This window comes from Suillus fuscotomentosus, assembly GCF_016647785.1.
Source record: "Suillus fuscotomentosus strain FC203 chromosome Unknown F5891scaffold_1, whole genome shotgun sequence".
NCBI classification, from domain to species: domain Eukaryota; kingdom Fungi; phylum Basidiomycota; class Agaricomycetes; order Boletales; family Suillaceae; genus Suillus; species Suillus fuscotomentosus.
In genome coordinates, this window is record NW_024539513.1 from 2,138,534 (window position 1) to 2,158,079 (window position 19,546).

Below are 19,546 nucleotides of genomic sequence, written 5' to 3' on the forward strand. Positions count from 1 at the left end.
CGAGAAAGCAAGGTCAAGCCATATCTCTTTCGTGGAGAAAAGGCTGTCCTAGAAGAACTTGACGACGAGGACTTTTCACCCCTCAAACAACTCCCCGAAGGCACCCAACATTGCCTCGAAGAAATCAAGAAATGCAAGAAGCGTAACAAGAAGAAAACGGCGCCAATCATCGTGCCCTTCGAAGACACTGACTTCAACACTATGGACGATGTCTGGGTCGGACAGACCCATCTCGCGGATAAAGTTGGGGAGATCTCCACTTATCCCCTCGCTAACGATGAAGTTCTAGTGGAATATGCTTCGGACGGAACATCCGTCCGGATCATCGAGAATATCTCTTTCGACACCCCGCTCACCAAGGACGGGACCTCGAAGAAAGAAATCCGGAAGGCTCTCCACAGATGACCAAAACCTCTCCGGAACCTCTGGATCCTCGCTTCTCAGCAGGACTACACGAAGACCTCCAACAAAGCTCAAGAATTTGCTATGGAGGACGCGCAGGAGAAGAAGAAGAAATCATTTGAAGAACTGGTACCTTCCTATCTTCATGATTTTGCTGACATCTTCGCAAAGGATGGTCTGAACAAACTCCCTCCCTCATGACCGGGAGTAGACCACAAGATCGAAACAAAGGAAGGCTTCATTCCGAAGTCTTCTTGAGCCTACCCGCTCTCACTGAAGGAAACCGACACTGTCAAAGCATTTTTGGACGAACACCTCGCCAAAGATTTCATCCAACCCTCGAAGTCTCCTCAAGCTGCTGGATTCTTCTTTGTCGGCAAGAAGGACGGATCTCTCCGCCCCTGCCAGGACTATCGATACATCAACGAATGGACAATCAAGAACGCGTACCCACTCCCTTTGATACCACCCTTGCTTGCGAAACTCAACAAGGCGCAATGGTTCACAAAGGTCGATGTACGCTCAGGATACAACAATATCCTCATTCATCCTGACGACAGGTAGAAAGCCGCGTTCTCCACCTCATATGGGCTCTTCGAGCCCAAGGTAATGTTCTTTGGATTGTGCAATTCGCCCGCTACCTTCCAAGCTTACATGAACCAGACATTTTCAGAAGAGCTGAACGAAGGATGATTAATCGTCTATATGGACGACATCCTGATCTTTTCAGATAACCTGGATGAACACCGGCAGAGGACCCGCCGAGTGTTGGAGAAATTCCGCAAAGAGTCTCTCTTCCTCAAACCCGAGAAATGTACCTTCAACACTCAAGAAGTCGAGTACCTCGGTATGATCATTCGACCCGGACAGGTCGCTATGGACACTGCCAAGCTGAAAGGCATCAGCAAATGGCAACAACCCTCCTCGGTCAAGGACGTGCGCTCTTTCCTTGGATTCTGCAACTTCTACCGTCATTTCATTCCCCACTATTCCGACATCGCACGCCCTCTCCTAGACCTAACCAAGAAGGAGGTCCCCTTCTCTTGGTCTGACTCCACCGAAGCTTCATTCCAGCATCTGAAGAAGCTATTCACCACCGAACCGGTTCTGCGGAACCCTGACTCCTCGCGACAGTTTGCACTTGCAACTGACGCCTTGCTCTTCGCGACCGGAGCAGTCTTGCTCCAGACAGATAGCAATGGGGATTACCACCCCTGCAGCTATCTCTCCCAGTCCCTCAATGCGGCTGAACGGAACTACTGAGATCTACGACCGGGAACTCCTCGCCATCATTTGCGCCCTTCAGGCTTGGAGGCATTTCCTGGAAGGAAACCCTCATCCGGTCGTCGTTTTCACCGATCACAAGAATCTGATCTATTTCCGCTCGGCGCAACGACTCACCCGACGACAGGCCTGGTGGCACCTCACGCTCACCAACTTTGACCTGGAACTTCACCATGTTCCTGGAACAAAGCTCGCTGCACCGGATGCTTTATCCCGCCGTCCTGACCACGCTATCGCTGGTCAAGATAACGAAGATTGTGTTCTTCTCCCCAATACCCTGTTCACCCGTCTAATTGACGCTGAACTTGCAGACGAGTTCCAACGACTCTCTGACGACTCCTCCGACCAAACTGTGAAAACAGCCTTGGACGCTCTCTCCGGGGTGTGCGCACCCCCCATGAAATCTGCACTTTCCGATTGGAGGTTCACCGATGGTGTTCTCTTCTATAAAGATCGTGCCTACGTTCCCCCCGACCTCCGGCATCGCGTGCTGTCCCTGCATCACGATCACCCAACCGCCGGGCACCCCGGGCGTTCGGGCACCGAATGGAACATCAAGAAATCCTACTGGTGGCCCGGAATGGGCTCCTTCATTAGGAAATATGTCGATGGCTGCACCATGTGCCAGCAGATGAAGGTTAACACCCACCCCACGACACCTCCTCTCACCCCAATACCCTCCTCGGCCCTCTGGCCCTTCGCTCAGGTTTCGGTTGATTTAATCACCGACCTCCCCGCGAGCGCCGGCTACGACTCTGTCATGGTTGTGGTAGACCATGGGCTTATGAAGGGGGTAATTCTCTGCCCTTGCAGAAAAACCATCACAGCGGAAGGAGTAGCCGAACTTTTCTTCAAGAAAGTGTTCATGCGCTTCGGACTCTATGACAAGATCATCTCGGACCGAGGCCCCCAATTCGCCTCGAAGCTAGCAAAGGAGCTAGGACGACTCCTCGACTACCAAGTCGCACTTTCCACTGCCTACCACCCGCAGACAGATGGCCAGACCGAACGGCTCAACCAAGAGCTTGAAACCTACCTCCGGATCTACTGCCGGACGACTCCCTCCGAATGGGCAAAGCACTTGCCTATGGCCGAATTCGTTCATAACTCCCGACGACACTCCGCCAGAAATGCCTCCCCCTTCTACCTCATGATGGGCTATGAACCACGAGGCATCCCCCATCTCTTCCCCGACTCTACCCTACCAACCGCCGAAAACCGAGTCAAGTCACTCGCCAAGATCCGCGAAGAAGCCCTTGCGTGCCACAGCCTCGCGCAGCAACACATGGCTGATCGTTCCTATGGCCAGCATTACAAGCCATGGAACGTTGGTGATAAGGTATGGCTATCTGCCATGAACCTAATCACCGGATTCCCTTCTAGGAAACTCGCCCCGAAATGATATGGACCCTTCCCAATCCAAAAAGTCCTCTCCCCCATCACATTCCAGCTAAAGCTACCTGCCAGCTGGCGTATCCACCCCACGTTCCATGCCTCGGAACTTTCCTCCTATCAGGAGACAGACGTGCATGGACCGAATTTTACCGAACCTCCTCCTGATCTTATCGATGGAGAGGAACACTACGAAGTGGAAGCTATCCTCCAACACAAGGGTACCGGATCGCGTCGCCGGTACCTCGTGTCTTGGGTTGGCTATCCTGCCTCCAAACGAATGTGGCTCCCCGAAACAGAATTGAAGTCCACAGCGGAGCTCCTAAAGGCATATAAGAAGTGACTCACGATCGCTTCAATCGCCATCTCATGCTGATCAACAAACGCCACTGCAACTTCTCCTACCGCCCTCACTACACGAGGGCTGACCCCACCGACGAACCCATCCACACCAACACCAAAACCTTCCATCGCCAACGAATCCGCAATTGCCACCGCCCCACAAAACCCAAACCTATCGACAAACAGAGACCCATTACCCAATACCCCACCTACGCCACTACCCAAGGAAAGACGCTTCACTATGTCGGTCTCAGCGTCGTCTGTTTCCTTGCACCGATCCGCTACCTCTCATGTGTCTGCCTCTGACCGTGACCCGATGAGCCAGCCAACGCTTGGCCATGATAGGCCCTCCCCCTCAGGATACACCGTCTTCCGACGACCATCCCTTCGCTCAGTTGTCCAAGATAGGCAACGGGCCTACTGGGAAGCAGTCATCTGCGACCCCCAGTATGCACTTCGACTCAACAACTATCTCAACCGCACCAACGACGACATCACCATGAACCTCGTCCAGGCCTTTAGGGCCACCGACACCCTCACCGGCGATATCGCTAGGATTGACCTGGCTAGGGAAACTTCCCTATCCACCGTCTCAATCAGATATAACCAAGGCAAGATCAAGCGAGCCTTGCTAAATCTGTTCGAGCTCAGGAACTTCCATGCCGCTGTCATGGCCGTCGAGGAGGAGCGGGCATTTAATCCCCCTCCCGACCTGCTTGCAGTCGTCGAGCGTGCTGTCTATGACAGAGCTCCGACCCCCTTCCTTCCCCAACTACCCCGCTCTGAATCACCAGAGCATATCCCCAATGTCACCCAGCTGACCAACCCCAAGATCGACCGTCTCTACGAAGAATACGAACGCGAGCTCTATGCTCCACGTAACCCCTCCCCCACTCTTGATGTCGACACCATCTCTATCACCATCCCGGAGTTGGATGAGTGCCCTCCCGAACCACCTGTTCTCAACCCCGACGATTGGGTACCCACTGAGGTGGTCCCACACCTTTCTATTGGTTCTCCGGAACCTCTTCCCACTCCGCAACGCCGAAATCACCGTGCTCGTGCACGATCCATCCTGTCCCTAGGACTACCCCTCTCCCATGCGCATCGCCTGCGCACCCAGAACTTCACTAGGCACTATCCTCGCGAGGAAGCCCAGGAAGACGCCATCAACGATGCGCGTCGTGATGCCACCGAGACCACCCAGGTCTACCACAGCAATGTTGTCTGCTGCCAGTGCCGTGTCTTTGGACACAAACAGAAACACTGCGCGCAATACTTCTGCCGCATTTGTGGGCAATTTGCCCCAAAAACATCTCACCCCCTTCTGCCCTCGACTTGACGGCAGAAAGATCCTTCGCTGTGGAACCTCTTCTGACCGGTTCTACAGGGACATGCGCCAGCTCGAAGCTGTGTATGACCAGGACGCTGCTCGCCTTGAGCAAGAACGCGAAGAGAACGCAATCGAAGCCGCCTCCTGGCTCGAAGACCTTGACTTCGACCCCGAGTGGTATAACAACCAGGACGACTACGTTCCCTTGGACGACAATTAAAAGAGTTCATGGAACTCTACCTTGAAACAGGGGTAATGTTACAAGTAACATCGGCTACATGGCCCCCCTATCATTTTTCCCCTTCGTCCTCACCCTCGTATGCCTCCGGCTCGTACTTCTCTACCGACTATCCGTTGACTGGATCCTCGGGACCGTTCCCGTCCCTTGTCCCCTCCTATCACACCAACGTGCGCATGTGCCTTCGGGCTATGACTCGTTCTGACTCGTGCCACCAATGTGGCTTTCCTTATCTTGTCTTATCTTTCCTCTGACTCATGCGTGCTGCGCATTGTATCATTTACCATTGGCTCGTTCCAACGTCTCTCGGTCTCATTCCGCATTCGACCTCACATCACTAATCAGGCTCTGCTACCAGCGTACCTATACCCTTTCCAGTTTCCCCTTTGCCCTTACCTACAGTACGGTAGCCTTGCCCTTAACCCTTTCCACTTAGTATAAGTAGTCGGTCACTCTGTACTAGATTCCCTAACTTGAATCTACTCAATCTTCCCTCGAACATACTTCCCTCTGAAGCCCCCTCAGCTTCAGTCTCTAGTATCTTTTCTTAGGTGCTCATCACGCCTAAGTCTACCTCGATCGACTACTCATCGTTCAGACAAGACTGTCCTTACTTTGAGAATGTCAGTGACTTTGAAGACATCCGTCTTAGAAGTCATGTGACACGCGCGTCTCTGATATCTGCCGACTCGACGTCACCAGTCTCAGTCGCTACACCGGACCCTTCCGGTTACGTCACGAACGTTAGCAGACGACGCCCCTCTTAGGGCTCCGCATAACAGATCTATTTGAGTGCGTAACAGAAAGTCGCAGTAGAAATCTATTCATTAGCACATTGCATCTCACATCTCTTATCTTGCTTTATATCATCACTTAAGCTTAGTCTCTCATTTCCGCATACACGCGCGCACTTTCCTGCGCTTTGCGCAATACGCATGCACATTCCCGCACCTTCGTGCCTTGCGCACACCTGCGCTTTCTCGCACCTCGCTTCAGTGCGTACCTCTAGATCTTTGCTGCACTCGCTTCCCCTTTAGGGTCGAATGCACTTGTCTCCTCAAGTAACGCAGACTAGGCAACGCGCGACCTTACAACTATTTACAGATACAGTCAAGAGCATCATTTGTTCCTCTCTGTATTGTTGTTTCTACATCAGTTCCACATGACAGCGCTTAGTGCAATACTTAAACACTAGTAGTACATATCCTTCAGTAGCTTGTTTCCCAGACGTTGGAGTAGCAACTCCCACTAGCCTACAGTTAGTAGCTATTGGCTATCCATATCCGTTTACCATCCGCACCGCGTCCGTTACCATTCTGCTTTACGTCTATTTCCATTATCTATCATCTCTATTATCATACAAACCACCCGCACTGCAGCCGCTTCACAGCTGCATTTTCCTGTGCCCTCGGCTATCAGCTGCCGCTTTGTTCCCCTGCACGCACCCGCCGCTTTTCCACGCTTCGCATCAGCTGCTAAGCAGCACCTTCGGCACTCATTTTCTAGACCTTTGCTGCACTAGCTTCCCCTTTAGGGTCAAACGCACTTGTTCCACAAGTATAGCAGACTAGGTGTTGGATGACCTACAACATAAAGATATCGGTTTGGAGCCTTATAGCACCACACTGAGTTGTAAACCTACAGCGAACAAAGTTCTCCTCACCTGCAACATCTTCTGCCCCCTTCTCACCCGATCTGTCCTGAATCTCCACCTGCATCTCCACTTCCGACTCCTCACCCGAAGTATTGCCGTCATTAGCGGTGATGGGGACGGTCGGCTGAGCTGAACTCATAGATTCTGTGCACACCTTCTTTGAAGGAGCAGCACCGTGCGGCAGCACAGCACGTGTCCTGGCCTGCGGCTTGGTCTTGGCCTCAGTTTTCTCTAAATAAAAATGCACAATTAGTTGGCCATCACAAATGATACCAGAAGACGAAAGCACTCACTTGAGAATGAACATCCTTGCTTGATGCCGACGCAGTATGAGCATTGGACACCAGACAATCTGTCACATAGTCCAAGACACTTCTGGCAGCACATGCACTTCTCTCTGGTGGTAGACATGCGGCCGCCAAATCGCTAAAACAAGGTCAGAAGTTAGTTAGCAGCTGAACAAGAAGAGCAATACACATAAAGCACTCACCGGCACACCCATGTCAGTGACTTCCTTCCAAGTATCAGCAACCGATGCCTCTTTCTCAGTGGGCACCGGTGCCTTCGCATCGTTAGTGGGCGCGACAGATTTCTCGCACAGCGACTCGGATACCTTCACCTTCCTCTCCTTCACCAACTTATCTAACTTATGGTACTCCTTCTTCCCGTCCTCCAGAGCTTCAGTGCCTTGCTCATCCAATGTCAATTCGACCTGCGCATCCTGCATGCAGCCGAAGCACTCATTCATTTGTTCCTGTCAGTGACGTCAGTACACAAAAGGCAAACATTCAGATAAAGAAGAAACACTCACCAAAACAGCGCACCAATCGCGCATCCAAATCTCCTGGTCCTCCAGGAGTTCCTCCTTTGCATCAGGCACAGTCAGTGCACATGAATGCAGAGTCTCACAGATAAGGCTCCATGCATGATTGATGTGATCGGCGGGTGATTCCTCTGGGACAGGGTCATCCATCATCAGTTGGTCATGAGTAGGCGACGGAGGAGTCTCAGGCTCCGGAGAGGCAGTCAACATGGCAGGGTTGAAGTGAGACATTGTGGAATGGCAGGGGTTAATGATGAAGATGAGGAAGAAGAAGCGCAACACATGATGTGTCTTAATACATCAAGAAGTCCACAGTTCCCACAATCTAAGGTCCACAACCCGCGGTTCATTTTGTTCTCCACATACGGCGCGAAATGCACACGGTCACATGACTTATCTCATCGAAATTTCGCTAAGTCCCTCCGTCCTATAGAGGCTGACTGGGGACAGTCAGAATTCAAAGTTTGTATGTGATGTAGGACTTATAGTCCTTGTGGCCTCATAAAGGCTAGTTTTGCGTCGTCCCATAGGTCCTCGCATTGCACGCGCTAATGCTAATGCGGCATGCATCTTTTCTGCTATCAGCCGACGGCCGCGGCTCGCGCATGTGTATCAGGCCATAACGGCTTTTACTCGGCTCCGTCGTGTGTCCTTATCCTGTCCTATCCATGTCCTCCGCTGGTCTATCGGTGTGTATTTCACTTGTTTTGGAATAGACTGACCATATTTCTGATGCTAATTCATTTATATCACTATTACTTTCGTCATGGACCCTTATTACCTACAGCCGCTACCTACTCGGCTCTGAACAGCACTTCAGCGCATCCTCATATATACTTGTACTTACAAATTTCATGTATCTCAGACCTCCCATACAGAATCTATTATCCACTTGCACACATTACTGTCCAAACCTAAAGTCTAAACTTTGTATCAACTGCCACACGTATCTATCGGCCTTTCACATTATTCCATCAGTTCCTTGCTTCAGTAGTCTTTGCGCTACTTACAAATCTGCCGTCCTTGTCACTTTGCCGCTCGGCCGCTTCGTTGTAACACTTCGCGGCTGCCCGCATATCTTTCCGCACAGCTGCGCTTTATCGCACATTAATGTATCTTCGGCCGCTCAACCTCACTTCATGCCGTGTCAATGGTGGCTTGCTCACGCTCGCATTCACATTCCATCCATTCTCAACTACTCTTATTAGTTTCAGTGATTTCTCTCTACTTTTTACATAGAGGAATCATTCTCAGTAGCAATCCCCTTGGGCCAAATCATATACTCGCATCCAGAGGTCTATTTGAGTTTTACCCCACTTCACCCTTTCTTCCCCTTTCACCCCTTCTCATCTAGCTATCATTCCTCGCACACAATGGTACATGTATCTCACTTGATTAATGGAGGTTAAATTCTACTACTATGCACCTAGTCTATGAAGAATATGAAGAATATGATCCTTTGGATGATGTGGAAGATGATAATGCATCATTCAATAACCTGCCCATTTCATCTGCACCACATCCTGAGCAATATCCCAGTACACTTGAGCTAGACCATGACACCCCACTCACATCTGTCGACCCCTCTGCAGGCCCATGTCCTGGCACATCGAGGGATTATCACCCAAATGTGCCAATCACCTACTCTGTAGGGGAGAACCATCTTCAGAAAATGGACCACAATGTACATGCTGCTATCCATCACACAGAGAACCTCTACTATCCCTTTGCGTCAAAAGCCAAATTCAACCTGGGATATTGGCTTTCAGTGGGGGCATTATCGCAAAAAGAAGTTGATGTTTTCCTCCACCTCGAGCACGTAAGTTGCCTGACAATAATTCATGCTGCATCAGTATTTTAATCATAGATACAGACTGGCAATAATCCACCTTCTTTCAGCACATCGAAGGATCTGCGCATTTGGATCAAAGGACTACCTGAAGTACCTCTATGGTACCACCAAAAAATCCAAGTGGGTTCCTATAAGACAAAAGTGCCCTTAATGCTCTATTGGAGGGATGGTCTCAAGGTCGTAAAGCATCTATTCGCCAACTCAGTTTTTGCGCCTTGTATGGATTTCTGGCCATACTGGGAATTTGAAGGCCCAGACAATCAACGAGCTTATGGAGAATTTATGAGCGCTGATCTTGCATGGGAGATACAGGTAGGTGGTGTCACCAATGGTGGGAACTTAGGCTCACTGTAGTAATTGTTAGGATCAGCTTCCTCCTGGTCATTCATTCATTGGTGTGATTGGTGCTTCGGACAAAACACCTCTTACCATTGGGACTGGAAACAAGGAGATGCACCCCCTACTAATCTTGCTCGCCAATATCCATGCAGGTGTTTGCATGAAGGCAACATTGCACGCATTCGCTTTGGTCGCTTACCTGCCAATACCAAAGTTTCTCAATGTCTCACAACCTGTCCAAGCAATTTTATCTACACGAGTTTATCATTTCGCAATTTCAATTGTCATGCATAATTTGAAGCTTGCTGCTCGCGATGGATGCCCTATGTCAGACCCAAGAGGAGATTTACGTATGATTCACACACCTTTAGTAGCCTGGATAGCCGACTACCCTGAACAACTACTCATCGCATGTACGGCCTCGAAATGTTCTCCAATTTCTCTTGCTATTGCTGCCCAATTTGGGGATCCTCTTCTGCATCCTCCTTGAACTCGTTCTTGCACTCTTGATGCTATCAAAAGGGCATGCACTATTTCTGACCCCTGCAACATCCCATCCTTCTACAAGATGTGTCAATCTCTTCATCTGAATGGTGTTGTTGAGCTGTACTGGAAGGATTGGGGCCGTGCATGCCCATCCTTCTTTTGACACCAGATGGCCTCCATCAGTGGCACAAATTTTTCTTTGACCACCCTGTCAACTGGTCAATAAACATTATGGAGGGAGCAGAACTTGATCATCGACTGTCAGTTCTTCAACCTCATGTATGAGTGTGTCACTAGGTGAATGGCATCTCCATGCTGAAGCAGCTTACTGGTCGAGAACACTGAGACCCCGAGAAGCTTCTTCCTGGTGTGATTATCGGTGCTGTTCCCAATGAAGTTGCATGTGCACTACGTGCTATCACCGAATTTATATTCCAAGCGCAGAACCTCTTTGTTTATGATGAAACTCTACGTGCGTTGCCTAGTCTGCTATACTTGTGACAACAAGTGTGTTCGACCCTAAAGGGGAAGCAAGTGCAGCAAAGATCTAGAAGTATGCGCTAAAGCGAAGCGTGAGAAGGCACACAGGTGCGCGCAAGGCACAAAGGCGCGGGAACGCGCGCGCGTGCTGCGCGAAGCGCGGGAAAGTGCGTGCAGATATGCAGAAATGAGAGAGACTAAGCTTAATTGATGTTATAATGCAAGATATGAGATGAGAGTGCGAGGTGTAAACAGATAGAGTTCTACTGCGACTTTCTAGGTAGTAAGTGCTAGGTAAAGTGGGGTAAAGTAAGGTAAAAGTCAAGTGCCCCCCTCCTAGTATGTACTACTGGCGCTTATATAGCGTGCCTAAGCGCTGTCATGTGGAGCCGAAGCGCTACCGAGTAGGTATGTAGAGATATATATAAGTAAGGGTCCATGATAAAAATAAGGTGGAACAATATGCAAATGAGAGAAACAGAAATATACGCACTGGAGAACTTGGAGGACAGTGGATGGATGCATCTGGATGGCTGGCACCATAGGGCGCTCAAGCGCGGGAAAGCACGCGTGCATATACATCGTGAAGTGCGGGAAGGGTGCGCGCATTGCGCGGGAAAGCTGCGCCTCATATAGGGATAGCTGTGGGTAGCACACAGAGTGATACTACAAGTTCATGCTGTGAACTCCCTAGTGAAAGGTGCCATATCACACCATGAGAGGCATGAGTCTCTACAACGGTCCCCTCAATCACTTCCAGATCCCCAAGCTAGAGTTAATGCAGCATGTCGCCCAGAGTACTCGAGCCATGGGTGCTCCATATCACTGAGCAGTTGCCACATCACCCATGTGAAACGGCCTTACCACATGTCCAATCACAGGGATTTCCATGGCCAGTGCTGCTGCTTCCTCAACTGGCAGGAAAAACTGCAATTCTTCCAGCTTTACACAGTTCTGAAGTCGCAGCGTGCGAGCTTGATCTATGAAATGTCCAGGGAAGCAAACACGATGGCACTCCATTATCCCGAAGCAACCTGGATCTCTACTGTTCTGCCTGGTGAGCAGTATGTTGGCGCTGGCAAACCAATCACCTCCCTTTTCGCCAACAATCGCACTCATTTTTCTTCTGATGACACTGTCACCATCCTCCTTACTTGCCGTCTGCATTTTCCTCACCTATCTATTGAAGAAGCTTCCCAATGTTTCCACATTCCTGATCTCTGTCCAGCGCTTGGTGACTTGATCTCTGGTAGATCTTACCTTGAATGCAATGGAAGGTGATTCTGTCGCTCCAACTGTTCCCTCTCCTTTGATTACATTCATGTTTGGCAAAAATTTTGTATGCAGCAGTGCTCTACGCAAGATAGCCGTATCATTAGTCCTGCTCAGACCATCCAGGCACTATCACCAAGCTCTTCCATGCCGTTTGGAAGGGGAGATACTGTCTTGATTACTCATGAAAGTGGCAAACTTCTTTCCCCAGCAGCGTCCAAACATATGTATATGCTTTTTCTATAACTTATTCATGTCTCAACTTCAGAATCCTAGGGTATCTCATTGTCCAAGTAAAAGCTATCATCCAGCCTATTACTGAAGCACCCCACATCAATCAACCATTCCTCTATGTCAAATTTTTTAACTTCTCTCATTCATCATTCGCCACTATCAACGACATCTGTTTCATTACTCCAGCTCCTGTAACCAACATGTTTTCAGTTCAACGCCATGTTCAATCGAACCAGGATCTGTCAGGAGATATAGTGCCTCTGAGCAGTGTGTGTCAGGTCATCGAACTTATTCCCAAGTTCAGTCAAGCAGTACCACCGTCAATGAACTGTAACAATAGTTGGCAGCTGGCGCGCAAGTTTTATGCAAATAACTTTGCAGATAAAGATACCTTTCATGCTATTCTTAGTTACCAGTAGTAGTTTCTTCAGCAGTTTGTACTATCCCTAGTTTCCCTCAATCCCAAGTTTCCTGGCTGGCAAATTTATTCAAGTTGAATGGTGAGCAGTCATGATCACTAGTGAGTAGTACTACTGTCATCTTATCATGCCGCAAAGATCATGATAAACTCTTAATCATGATCGCTTACTGAAGATTGCGGACATGTTGTGGCATGTACAAAAGTACGAGAGCCAATGTGGAGGTTTTAGTTCTTCTAGCTACTACTTGCTGCTATAGTCCTTTCAAAAGAAGCACTGTGCTATGCACTGCTACAAGTCGCTGAAGGTACAACAATTCAGATAGTGAGTCTGAACAATGTTGGGTCTATGCAGAACCTAGCTGCTATTTGACCCTAAAGGGTTTCTGGACTAGGCTTAAGGCTCAGAGGAGAGGAAATATCATAGAAACTTGCTGATCTCTCAGACTCATACTGGTAACTGGTGAAAATATTGCTTGATTATGTAAGCTACAAAAGTGCCAACATAAGGTAAGGTAAAAACAGTCTCTACAAGCCCAGCCAGAAATGAATCCCTACATCGCTTCCCTCAGCAGTGGGTTTTCTGATGTAGGATATAATGCAAGGTAATGTTGAGATGAAGCTGCATGAATTACAGGCTATAAATATGCCACAATTGAGACTCAGAGATGCCCCACCAATCATTGAGTCATGAACCAACCAATATAGTGCTTGCCACGTAAAAATGTAGATGATTTTTTACATTCGAGTGAGTGATGTGTGACCTGTTAGCATTCCGAAATAGATCGGCTCTCTATGTTTCAGAAACCATGTTAGCATTTGACTGACGTTATTTAGTAAAGGTTGGACCCCACAAACTGTGCCCGAGAAAGGTACGAATATTTTTTTATGTATTGTCGTCTTCATTGTCCTACTCATCGAGCTCGCAGTCTCTGCCTTTTTTTTCAACCCTGGTGCTCATGAATGGCACCACCTCTCTGCATCCTCCCTATAACCCTTAACACCAAATCTGTGCCTGCCTTGCCATGAAGTATGCCGTTGCGGCCAGCCAAATCTTTTTGGAACAGCACATCATGACCAGGCAGTACGTCCGCGTCAAGATCTAGTGTCGGATCCCCTTCGTGTTCGTCGTCAACATCTTGTCTTTCCCCACCAGCTGACTCTTACCGCTACCTTGCCTTCATATTTTTCTTCAGTGATTTCCAGTGTTCCACTTCATCCTGGATTTTTCTTGCACTCCCACCTCATGCATACCACCCTACTGTCTATATACATGTTCCTGTCAAATATTTGTAGTCATAATTTGTATATTGCATCTTCATCTCAGTGCTCCCTCAGTCAGGCAGACACCAAAAAATTAAGTTGGTTCATAGTTAAAATTTCATGATATGTAAATAACAAGATACAGTACACTTTTTCATAATGCATAACATCGGGACCCCTCCCAGGCTATGCATTATCACCCCTTATGCATAACCAAGTTGTGTGACATATGTGACACATTGTGATGCCATGTGACCTCCCTCAAGAGTGTGACAGCTGAGAGCGGTACAGAACATATCATTTTCTATTTACCGAAGTACGAATCTATTGTTGTCTGCTTTGCTCCATGAAATTCCTCTCTGTGCACACAAGCCCTAAATGCCTGCAGCCATTTTGAGAGATCAAATGAGAGCTCAAGTTCACCAAATTGAAGGCAAGCATCTTTGAGTTGCTGGCACGGCATGAAAACTTGCGTGAAAGTGTACTTTGGTGTGACGTTTTTGTCTTCCTCACTATCTGAATCCACCTCCATGATATCCCCCCTTTCAATTGCCATTTGTCTTTGAACTTCCTCGACAATCTTGTTGTCCCCACCTGGAAACTCATAATCATGATCACCAATTTCCCTCTCTTCAACAGGGTCCAAAAGCTCTTCGATTGTGGGCTATTCATTGTGACTGTCTGCAAGCACTGCTTGTAGGGAGCCGGCTTCTCCTGCGGTTTGCGGGTCTTATTGGGCATGCGAGAGGAAAACAAAGACAAATTTTGACACCACTATCCACTTTAGATAGTCTAAACTACATTAGTATAGGTGCTGACAGTGACCAATGCTGATCCGAACACGACCTGATGTGTTACCAAGGCTCCTCATAATGCATAAATCAGCCCGGAGGCTTATGCGTTATGCATTATGCGTTTTGCATGCATATTGCCTGCATCCCACAACAGGACCCACCCAAAGGTGATGCATTATGAAAATTATGCATTATGAGGCCATGCATTATGATAAAGTGTACTGTACTGTGAAGGAGAGACTGCACTACACACCCAAGTTTTGTGGGAGAGAGTGGGACACGAAGATGAGGAAGCCAAATTGGTGTATGCTGCAGGGCTTGGAAGCAGAATTCAGAGCAGCGGCAATTGTTGTTAGTGGCGTCAGAGCTGGCAGCACTATGGGAGTTGAAGTCGGGGATGTCAATATCAAGTACTGGTCGTCAGGCAGCTCTGTGATGAGTGTTTGAGGGGGTGATGCGAACGTGGCAAGACAGCGCAGAGTAGGTCTGCGTGAGGGCAGTGAGTTTCGACTTAAGAATGATGAGGAAATATGCTTACTGAGTGGTGGTTGAGGTCTTCACCGCTGATGTAATTGATCCATTCAGGGACTCGTGTTTCCCCCACTGTTGGGAGCCGATCTACTTTGGAATGCTAATAGGGCACTACACACTCCATTCGAGCAGCTGTTCTAAGGTCTGAAGCCAATTAGCACGCTGCAACTCGTGATCTGCTAGATTAAACTCACAAGCATGCCGTCAAAATCCTTCTCCATGTTCCTAAATGAATCATTAGTTTGTTGAGTCAAAAACCACGACCTCCCATGCAGACATCATGAACTTAAAATGCAAAGACTCCAGTCAAAGAATTAGGATTGAATTTAACCAACTTAGTAGATACAAGAATTCTATCTGTCAGGGCAAACCATTTGAGAGTAAGAAGACTTTTGCTTGTCCACTTTGAAAGAACCTCTCTCCAAACATGTGCTTGTAATCTTCCATTGATGCTGAACATGGAACATCAGCAAGGAGAAACATCTTAGCTATGATCACAAGGCTTGCACTTGATGACCGATGACCGAGGGAATGAGAGTAACGAGCAATGACCGAGAGAGTGATAGCAATGACCGAGAGTGTGATAGTGACGACTGAGAGTGTGATAGTGATGACCAAGCAAGAGAGTAATAGTGATGACCAAGCAAGAGAGTAATAGCGACAACCGAGCGAGAGTGATAGCGGAGAGAGTGATAGCAATGACTAAGAGAGTGAGAGCAACAAGCAAAAGAGTGAGAGCGACGAGTAAGAGAGTGAGAGTAGCAAGCTGGAGAATGAATCAAGCAAGTAATCATCCTAGAATTGAAAGTGCATACAGGGACAAGCATGAATGCCGCACTGATGATGCATGAGGTTAAACTTGGGGTGCTCTGTGAGAGAGAGGCAGCAAGACACACTCACAGATGTAATACTTCAACAGTGTGGATGAAGGTAACTTGTCCTCTTCTGGATCCCAATAGTAGGAATACATTATAGCAGCCCCGTTGGCTATTAATGGTAGCTCGCGAGAAATTGTTGTAGTTGGATATGGGAGATATGGCCAAGACTGACAATAACAAACTTGAAATAAGCATCCTAGAAATGAAAAAGTGCAGTCACTACACTCACCATCACTCATGTGGTACTTGTTACGAGCATTTTGTTGGTGTATAGAGCATGTTGGAGACGCTGGACGACGTCAAACGATCCATTTCCATTATCGGAATTAGCCAGAGACTCGACTGTAGCTGAGCTTTAGGAAACCATAAACTTCGGTTCAAAATTCAACCAATCACTTACACCGCCAATTGACATAAGCATAGAATCTATGTTTTTTTTTGGCAAGATAGTAACTATACGTACACAATGCCGATACCATAATTTTCATTGTATACACATGCTATACATTTTCTCAGTATATGAGCTATATCTGAAACTGTGGTGCAGACCTTGGCAAATAGGTATATACCTGAAAAGCATAAAAATCAACAGGATTCAAACCCTCGGCTTTGCTTTGTGTAGGGAACACTTTTATGACAGCGCACAAACCACTGAGCCATTAGACCATTGAAATGTGCTGTAAGGAATAATATTTAGCAAGCTACCATGGACTTGGAGAAATTTTGTAGATTGCAGCTGTAGGGCCCAGCACAACAGCTACTAATAGCTATGCAGTACTAATGTCATTATTCTAAAGCTTGCCGCATAATTCATATATTAAATATGTCTGTCTTAGTGAATATCACCGCTGGTCATGGTGTAGGCAGACTGTGGTATGAAGACCTTGGAAGCCATGAGATAACTCAATATATAGATTCTATGTCTGGGTGGCGTCCACTATATACAGGACCGGTGATTGTAATGTAATTATATCCTCTTACCTCACCATTGTCCCAGAAGATATACAGAAATTAAAAAATTATCAGTACGTACCAGACCCTGTATATGTATAGGTTTTATATTGATACTACACATTCAAATTATTTTTCGTCAAATATTCAACGTGTGAAATTGACGATTGGTGGTGTAAGCCGTCTAGTCAGCTCGACTCAGCTAAAATTCGGCTCAGTTGTGCCGGTTCACCAATTATAGCCGAACCATTGGCAACACTATCCTTAGTTCGCTCCTTAACCAAAGTATTGTACGCTTCTCAATCATACTTTTGAAACTTAACATGGCGTATAGTCTGCTCGAGCGAGAGCAGCAGACAGGAGCAGACATATAACTTGTAAGTAACTAGTACTGTTCGGCGCTGCGTGCCGCAAAGTTTAGTCCAAAGTCCGACGATTATCTAAGGTTACCATTTTAGTAGGGGTGCATGTACGAGGGGGTCGTGTGCGTTGTGCGAAGTGCGCAGTGCGTACCTAACTTTTGAGTGTCCCTATTAAATGTTCTATAAAGCCATCGTGAAGGGGAAGAGGCCCCTTCAGGCGGCGTCTCATGCTATTACGTCTACTGCGAACAGCTCTTCTGCTCTTTTTTCACGCGTCTTTGTCAAGCGTAGAATCAGTCTCTCAAGCACTGTGCGTTGTCTCAAGCGGGGCGCATTGAGACGATCGATTTCAACCAGAAGCGGTATTCCTCCAGAGACTACACCACCGCCGCCACCGCTGCCAAGCTCGCATGGCGTTCCGCTCTACAGTAGGCCTTTTCGTGGATAAGAGAGTATGTGCACTTCTGACCTCGCCGAATTTAGGACGTCTTATGCTTGCATGGACGAAAACTCCAACAAAATGGTACCCGCTTCCCTTGGCCGTCGGGGCCATTCTCCTTGTCGTCATCCAATACCGCAAGAAAGTAGCACGTTTAGAGAATGAGGTTCATGTCGATGATGAAGGTCGTGAAGTCATTAAGCTCAAAGGTCCATGGCATGTGCGTATCACTGATTATTTATCGTACTACGTTTGTCAAACTGGTCTCGTGCAGGTCCACGTATTAGGCGCCCTTCCTCTCCGAAACATGTCGCGCGTCTGGGGCTACGTGAACTCACTTGAACTTCCTGTTTGGATACGGCCCTATGGCTTCCGGCTCTATGCATATGTTTTTGGCTGCAACCTTGAGGAAATCGACCCTGACGATCTAACGCAATACACCAGCCTGGGTCAATTTTTCTACCGAAAGCTCAAACCTGGTGCTAGGCCCATAGACAACGCTATCCTCGTAAGAATTTATCTCTGTTAATAAACTTCTATCTTAACTATGTTATAGGTCAGCCCCGCCGACGGCACCGTTTTACATCTCGGAACTATTGAGAATCTTCGAGTGGAGCAGGTCAAGGGGATCACCTACTCATTGGATGCTCTCCTCGGCGTGGATCGTTCAGATCCAGAAAGCCCAACTTCGACGGTAATCGAATTCCGAGACCGAGAAATGTCACACGTGACGGACCAAGAATTTGCTAACGTGAACGGTATCGAGTATAGCTTAGACCAACTCCTGGGTGCATCCACACCTTCCACTCCGGGTACCGTGACACCTCCAATCACAAGAACTCAGTCCGCCTCCGAGGTAGAAACGTCTTCCGTGCCGAAGAAGTTCGGCGAGCAGGTTGACGCGTCTGTGGAGCATCCAGGATCCCTCCAAGAAACTATCGCGCATGATGCCTCCGTCGCTCGCGAAATGGGCGTCAGACCGTCGCTCGAGCGGAAGAGAAGTACTTCGGGCACAAGCGTTAAAGAAGGCAATGCACTTTACTTCACCGTCATTTACCTCGCTCCGGGCGATTATCACCGATTCCACAGCCCCACCGCATGGGTAGTGGAGAAACGGCGCCATTTCGTTGGTAAGTCCTCATGTACATGCTTCGCGTGCTGCTGACGGCATGTGGCTTCAAGGCGAACTCTTCTCTGTTTCCCCATGGATGGCAAAGCGATTGCAAAACCTCTTCGTCCTGAATGAAAGAGTCGCCCTTCTCGGTCGATGGAAATTTGGATTCTTTGGTATGATCCCCGTTGGCGCCACTAACGTAGGCAGCATCAAGATCAACTTTGATACCGTATGTATCATTCCATTGGTATAGAAGTGTACTTCATGCTGATGTCGTATTTAAAGGCTCTTCGCACCAACGTCCGAGGCAGACCTCCTCCTCCCGGGACTTATAACGAGGCCGTCTACTCAGCGGCATCTCCTATCCTCAACGGTCAACCGTTGACCGCAGGTGAAGAGATGGGCGGATTTTGCTTGGGAAGCACCATCGTATTGGTTTTCGAAGCCCCAAAGACGTTCGAGTTCACCCTCAAAGCTGGGCAGAAAGTCAAGGTTGGAAACCGCCTCGGTGGCACCCCCAATGATTCTGCGGCGGTTGGCAAAGTGAAGACCGACTAGATGTGCCCGAATTCCGGTCGCTTGCCGCAGACGATCTACATTGACGCATCTCATGACAAATTAATGATGAACGTTCATGATACTTTCGCATAAACCATTCGCCCACC

General features: G+C 48.2%; 5 protein-coding genes across 5 annotated transcripts; 3 read left to right on the forward strand and 2 right to left on the reverse strand.

The window, feature by feature from the left end:
* Nucleotides 1-6,493: 6,493 nt before the first annotated feature.
* On the reverse strand, nucleotides 6,494-7,699 carry F5891DRAFT_1180323 (uncharacterized protein; the record flags this gene model as incomplete). The annotated part of the gene is made up of 5 exons (XM_041365909.1): nucleotides 6,494-6,574; nucleotides 6,641-6,876; nucleotides 6,939-7,071; nucleotides 7,136-7,399; nucleotides 7,457-7,699. The coding sequence occupies 5 exons, from the start codon at nucleotides 7,697-7,699 to the stop codon at nucleotides 6,494-6,496; spliced, it is 957 nt and encodes a 318-aa protein (XP_041234344.1).
* A 1,372-nt stretch (nucleotides 7,700-9,071) lies between these two features.
* On the forward strand, nucleotides 9,072-9,816 carry F5891DRAFT_917610 (uncharacterized protein; the record flags this gene model as incomplete). Its single annotated transcript, XM_041373735.1, has 3 exons — nucleotides 9,072-9,287; nucleotides 9,342-9,632; nucleotides 9,685-9,816. Coding segments are annotated over 3 exons (639 nt in total), but the record flags the coding sequence as incomplete, so codon positions are not given.
* Nucleotides 9,817-11,966: 2,150 nt separating this feature from the next.
* F5891DRAFT_937599 (uncharacterized protein) lies at nucleotides 11,967-12,550 on the forward strand (the record flags this gene model as incomplete). Its single annotated transcript, XM_041374111.1, has 2 exons — nucleotides 11,967-12,112; nucleotides 12,166-12,550. The coding sequence occupies 2 exons, from the start codon at nucleotides 11,967-11,969 to the stop codon at nucleotides 12,548-12,550; spliced, it is 531 nt and encodes a 176-aa protein (XP_041234346.1).
* Nucleotides 12,551-15,621: 3,071 nt separating this feature from the next.
* Nucleotides 15,622-16,107, reverse strand: F5891DRAFT_1180325 (uncharacterized protein; the record flags this gene model as incomplete). Its single annotated transcript, XM_041365910.1, has 3 exons — nucleotides 15,622-15,903; nucleotides 15,953-15,974; nucleotides 16,034-16,107. The coding sequence occupies 3 exons, from the start codon at nucleotides 16,105-16,107 to the stop codon at nucleotides 15,622-15,624; spliced, it is 378 nt and encodes a 125-aa protein (XP_041234347.1).
* A 1,396-nt stretch (nucleotides 16,108-17,503) lies between these two features.
* Nucleotides 17,504-19,439, forward strand: F5891DRAFT_1180326 (phosphatidylserine decarboxylase-domain-containing protein; the record flags this gene model as incomplete). Its single annotated transcript, XM_041365911.1, has 6 exons — nucleotides 17,504-17,756; nucleotides 17,812-17,987; nucleotides 18,042-18,275; nucleotides 18,324-18,897; nucleotides 18,950-19,110; nucleotides 19,167-19,439. 6 exons carry the CDS (start codon nucleotides 17,504-17,506, stop codon nucleotides 19,437-19,439), a joined length of 1,671 nt encoding a protein of 556 aa, XP_041234348.1.
* Nucleotides 19,440-19,546: the final 107 nt, after the last annotated feature.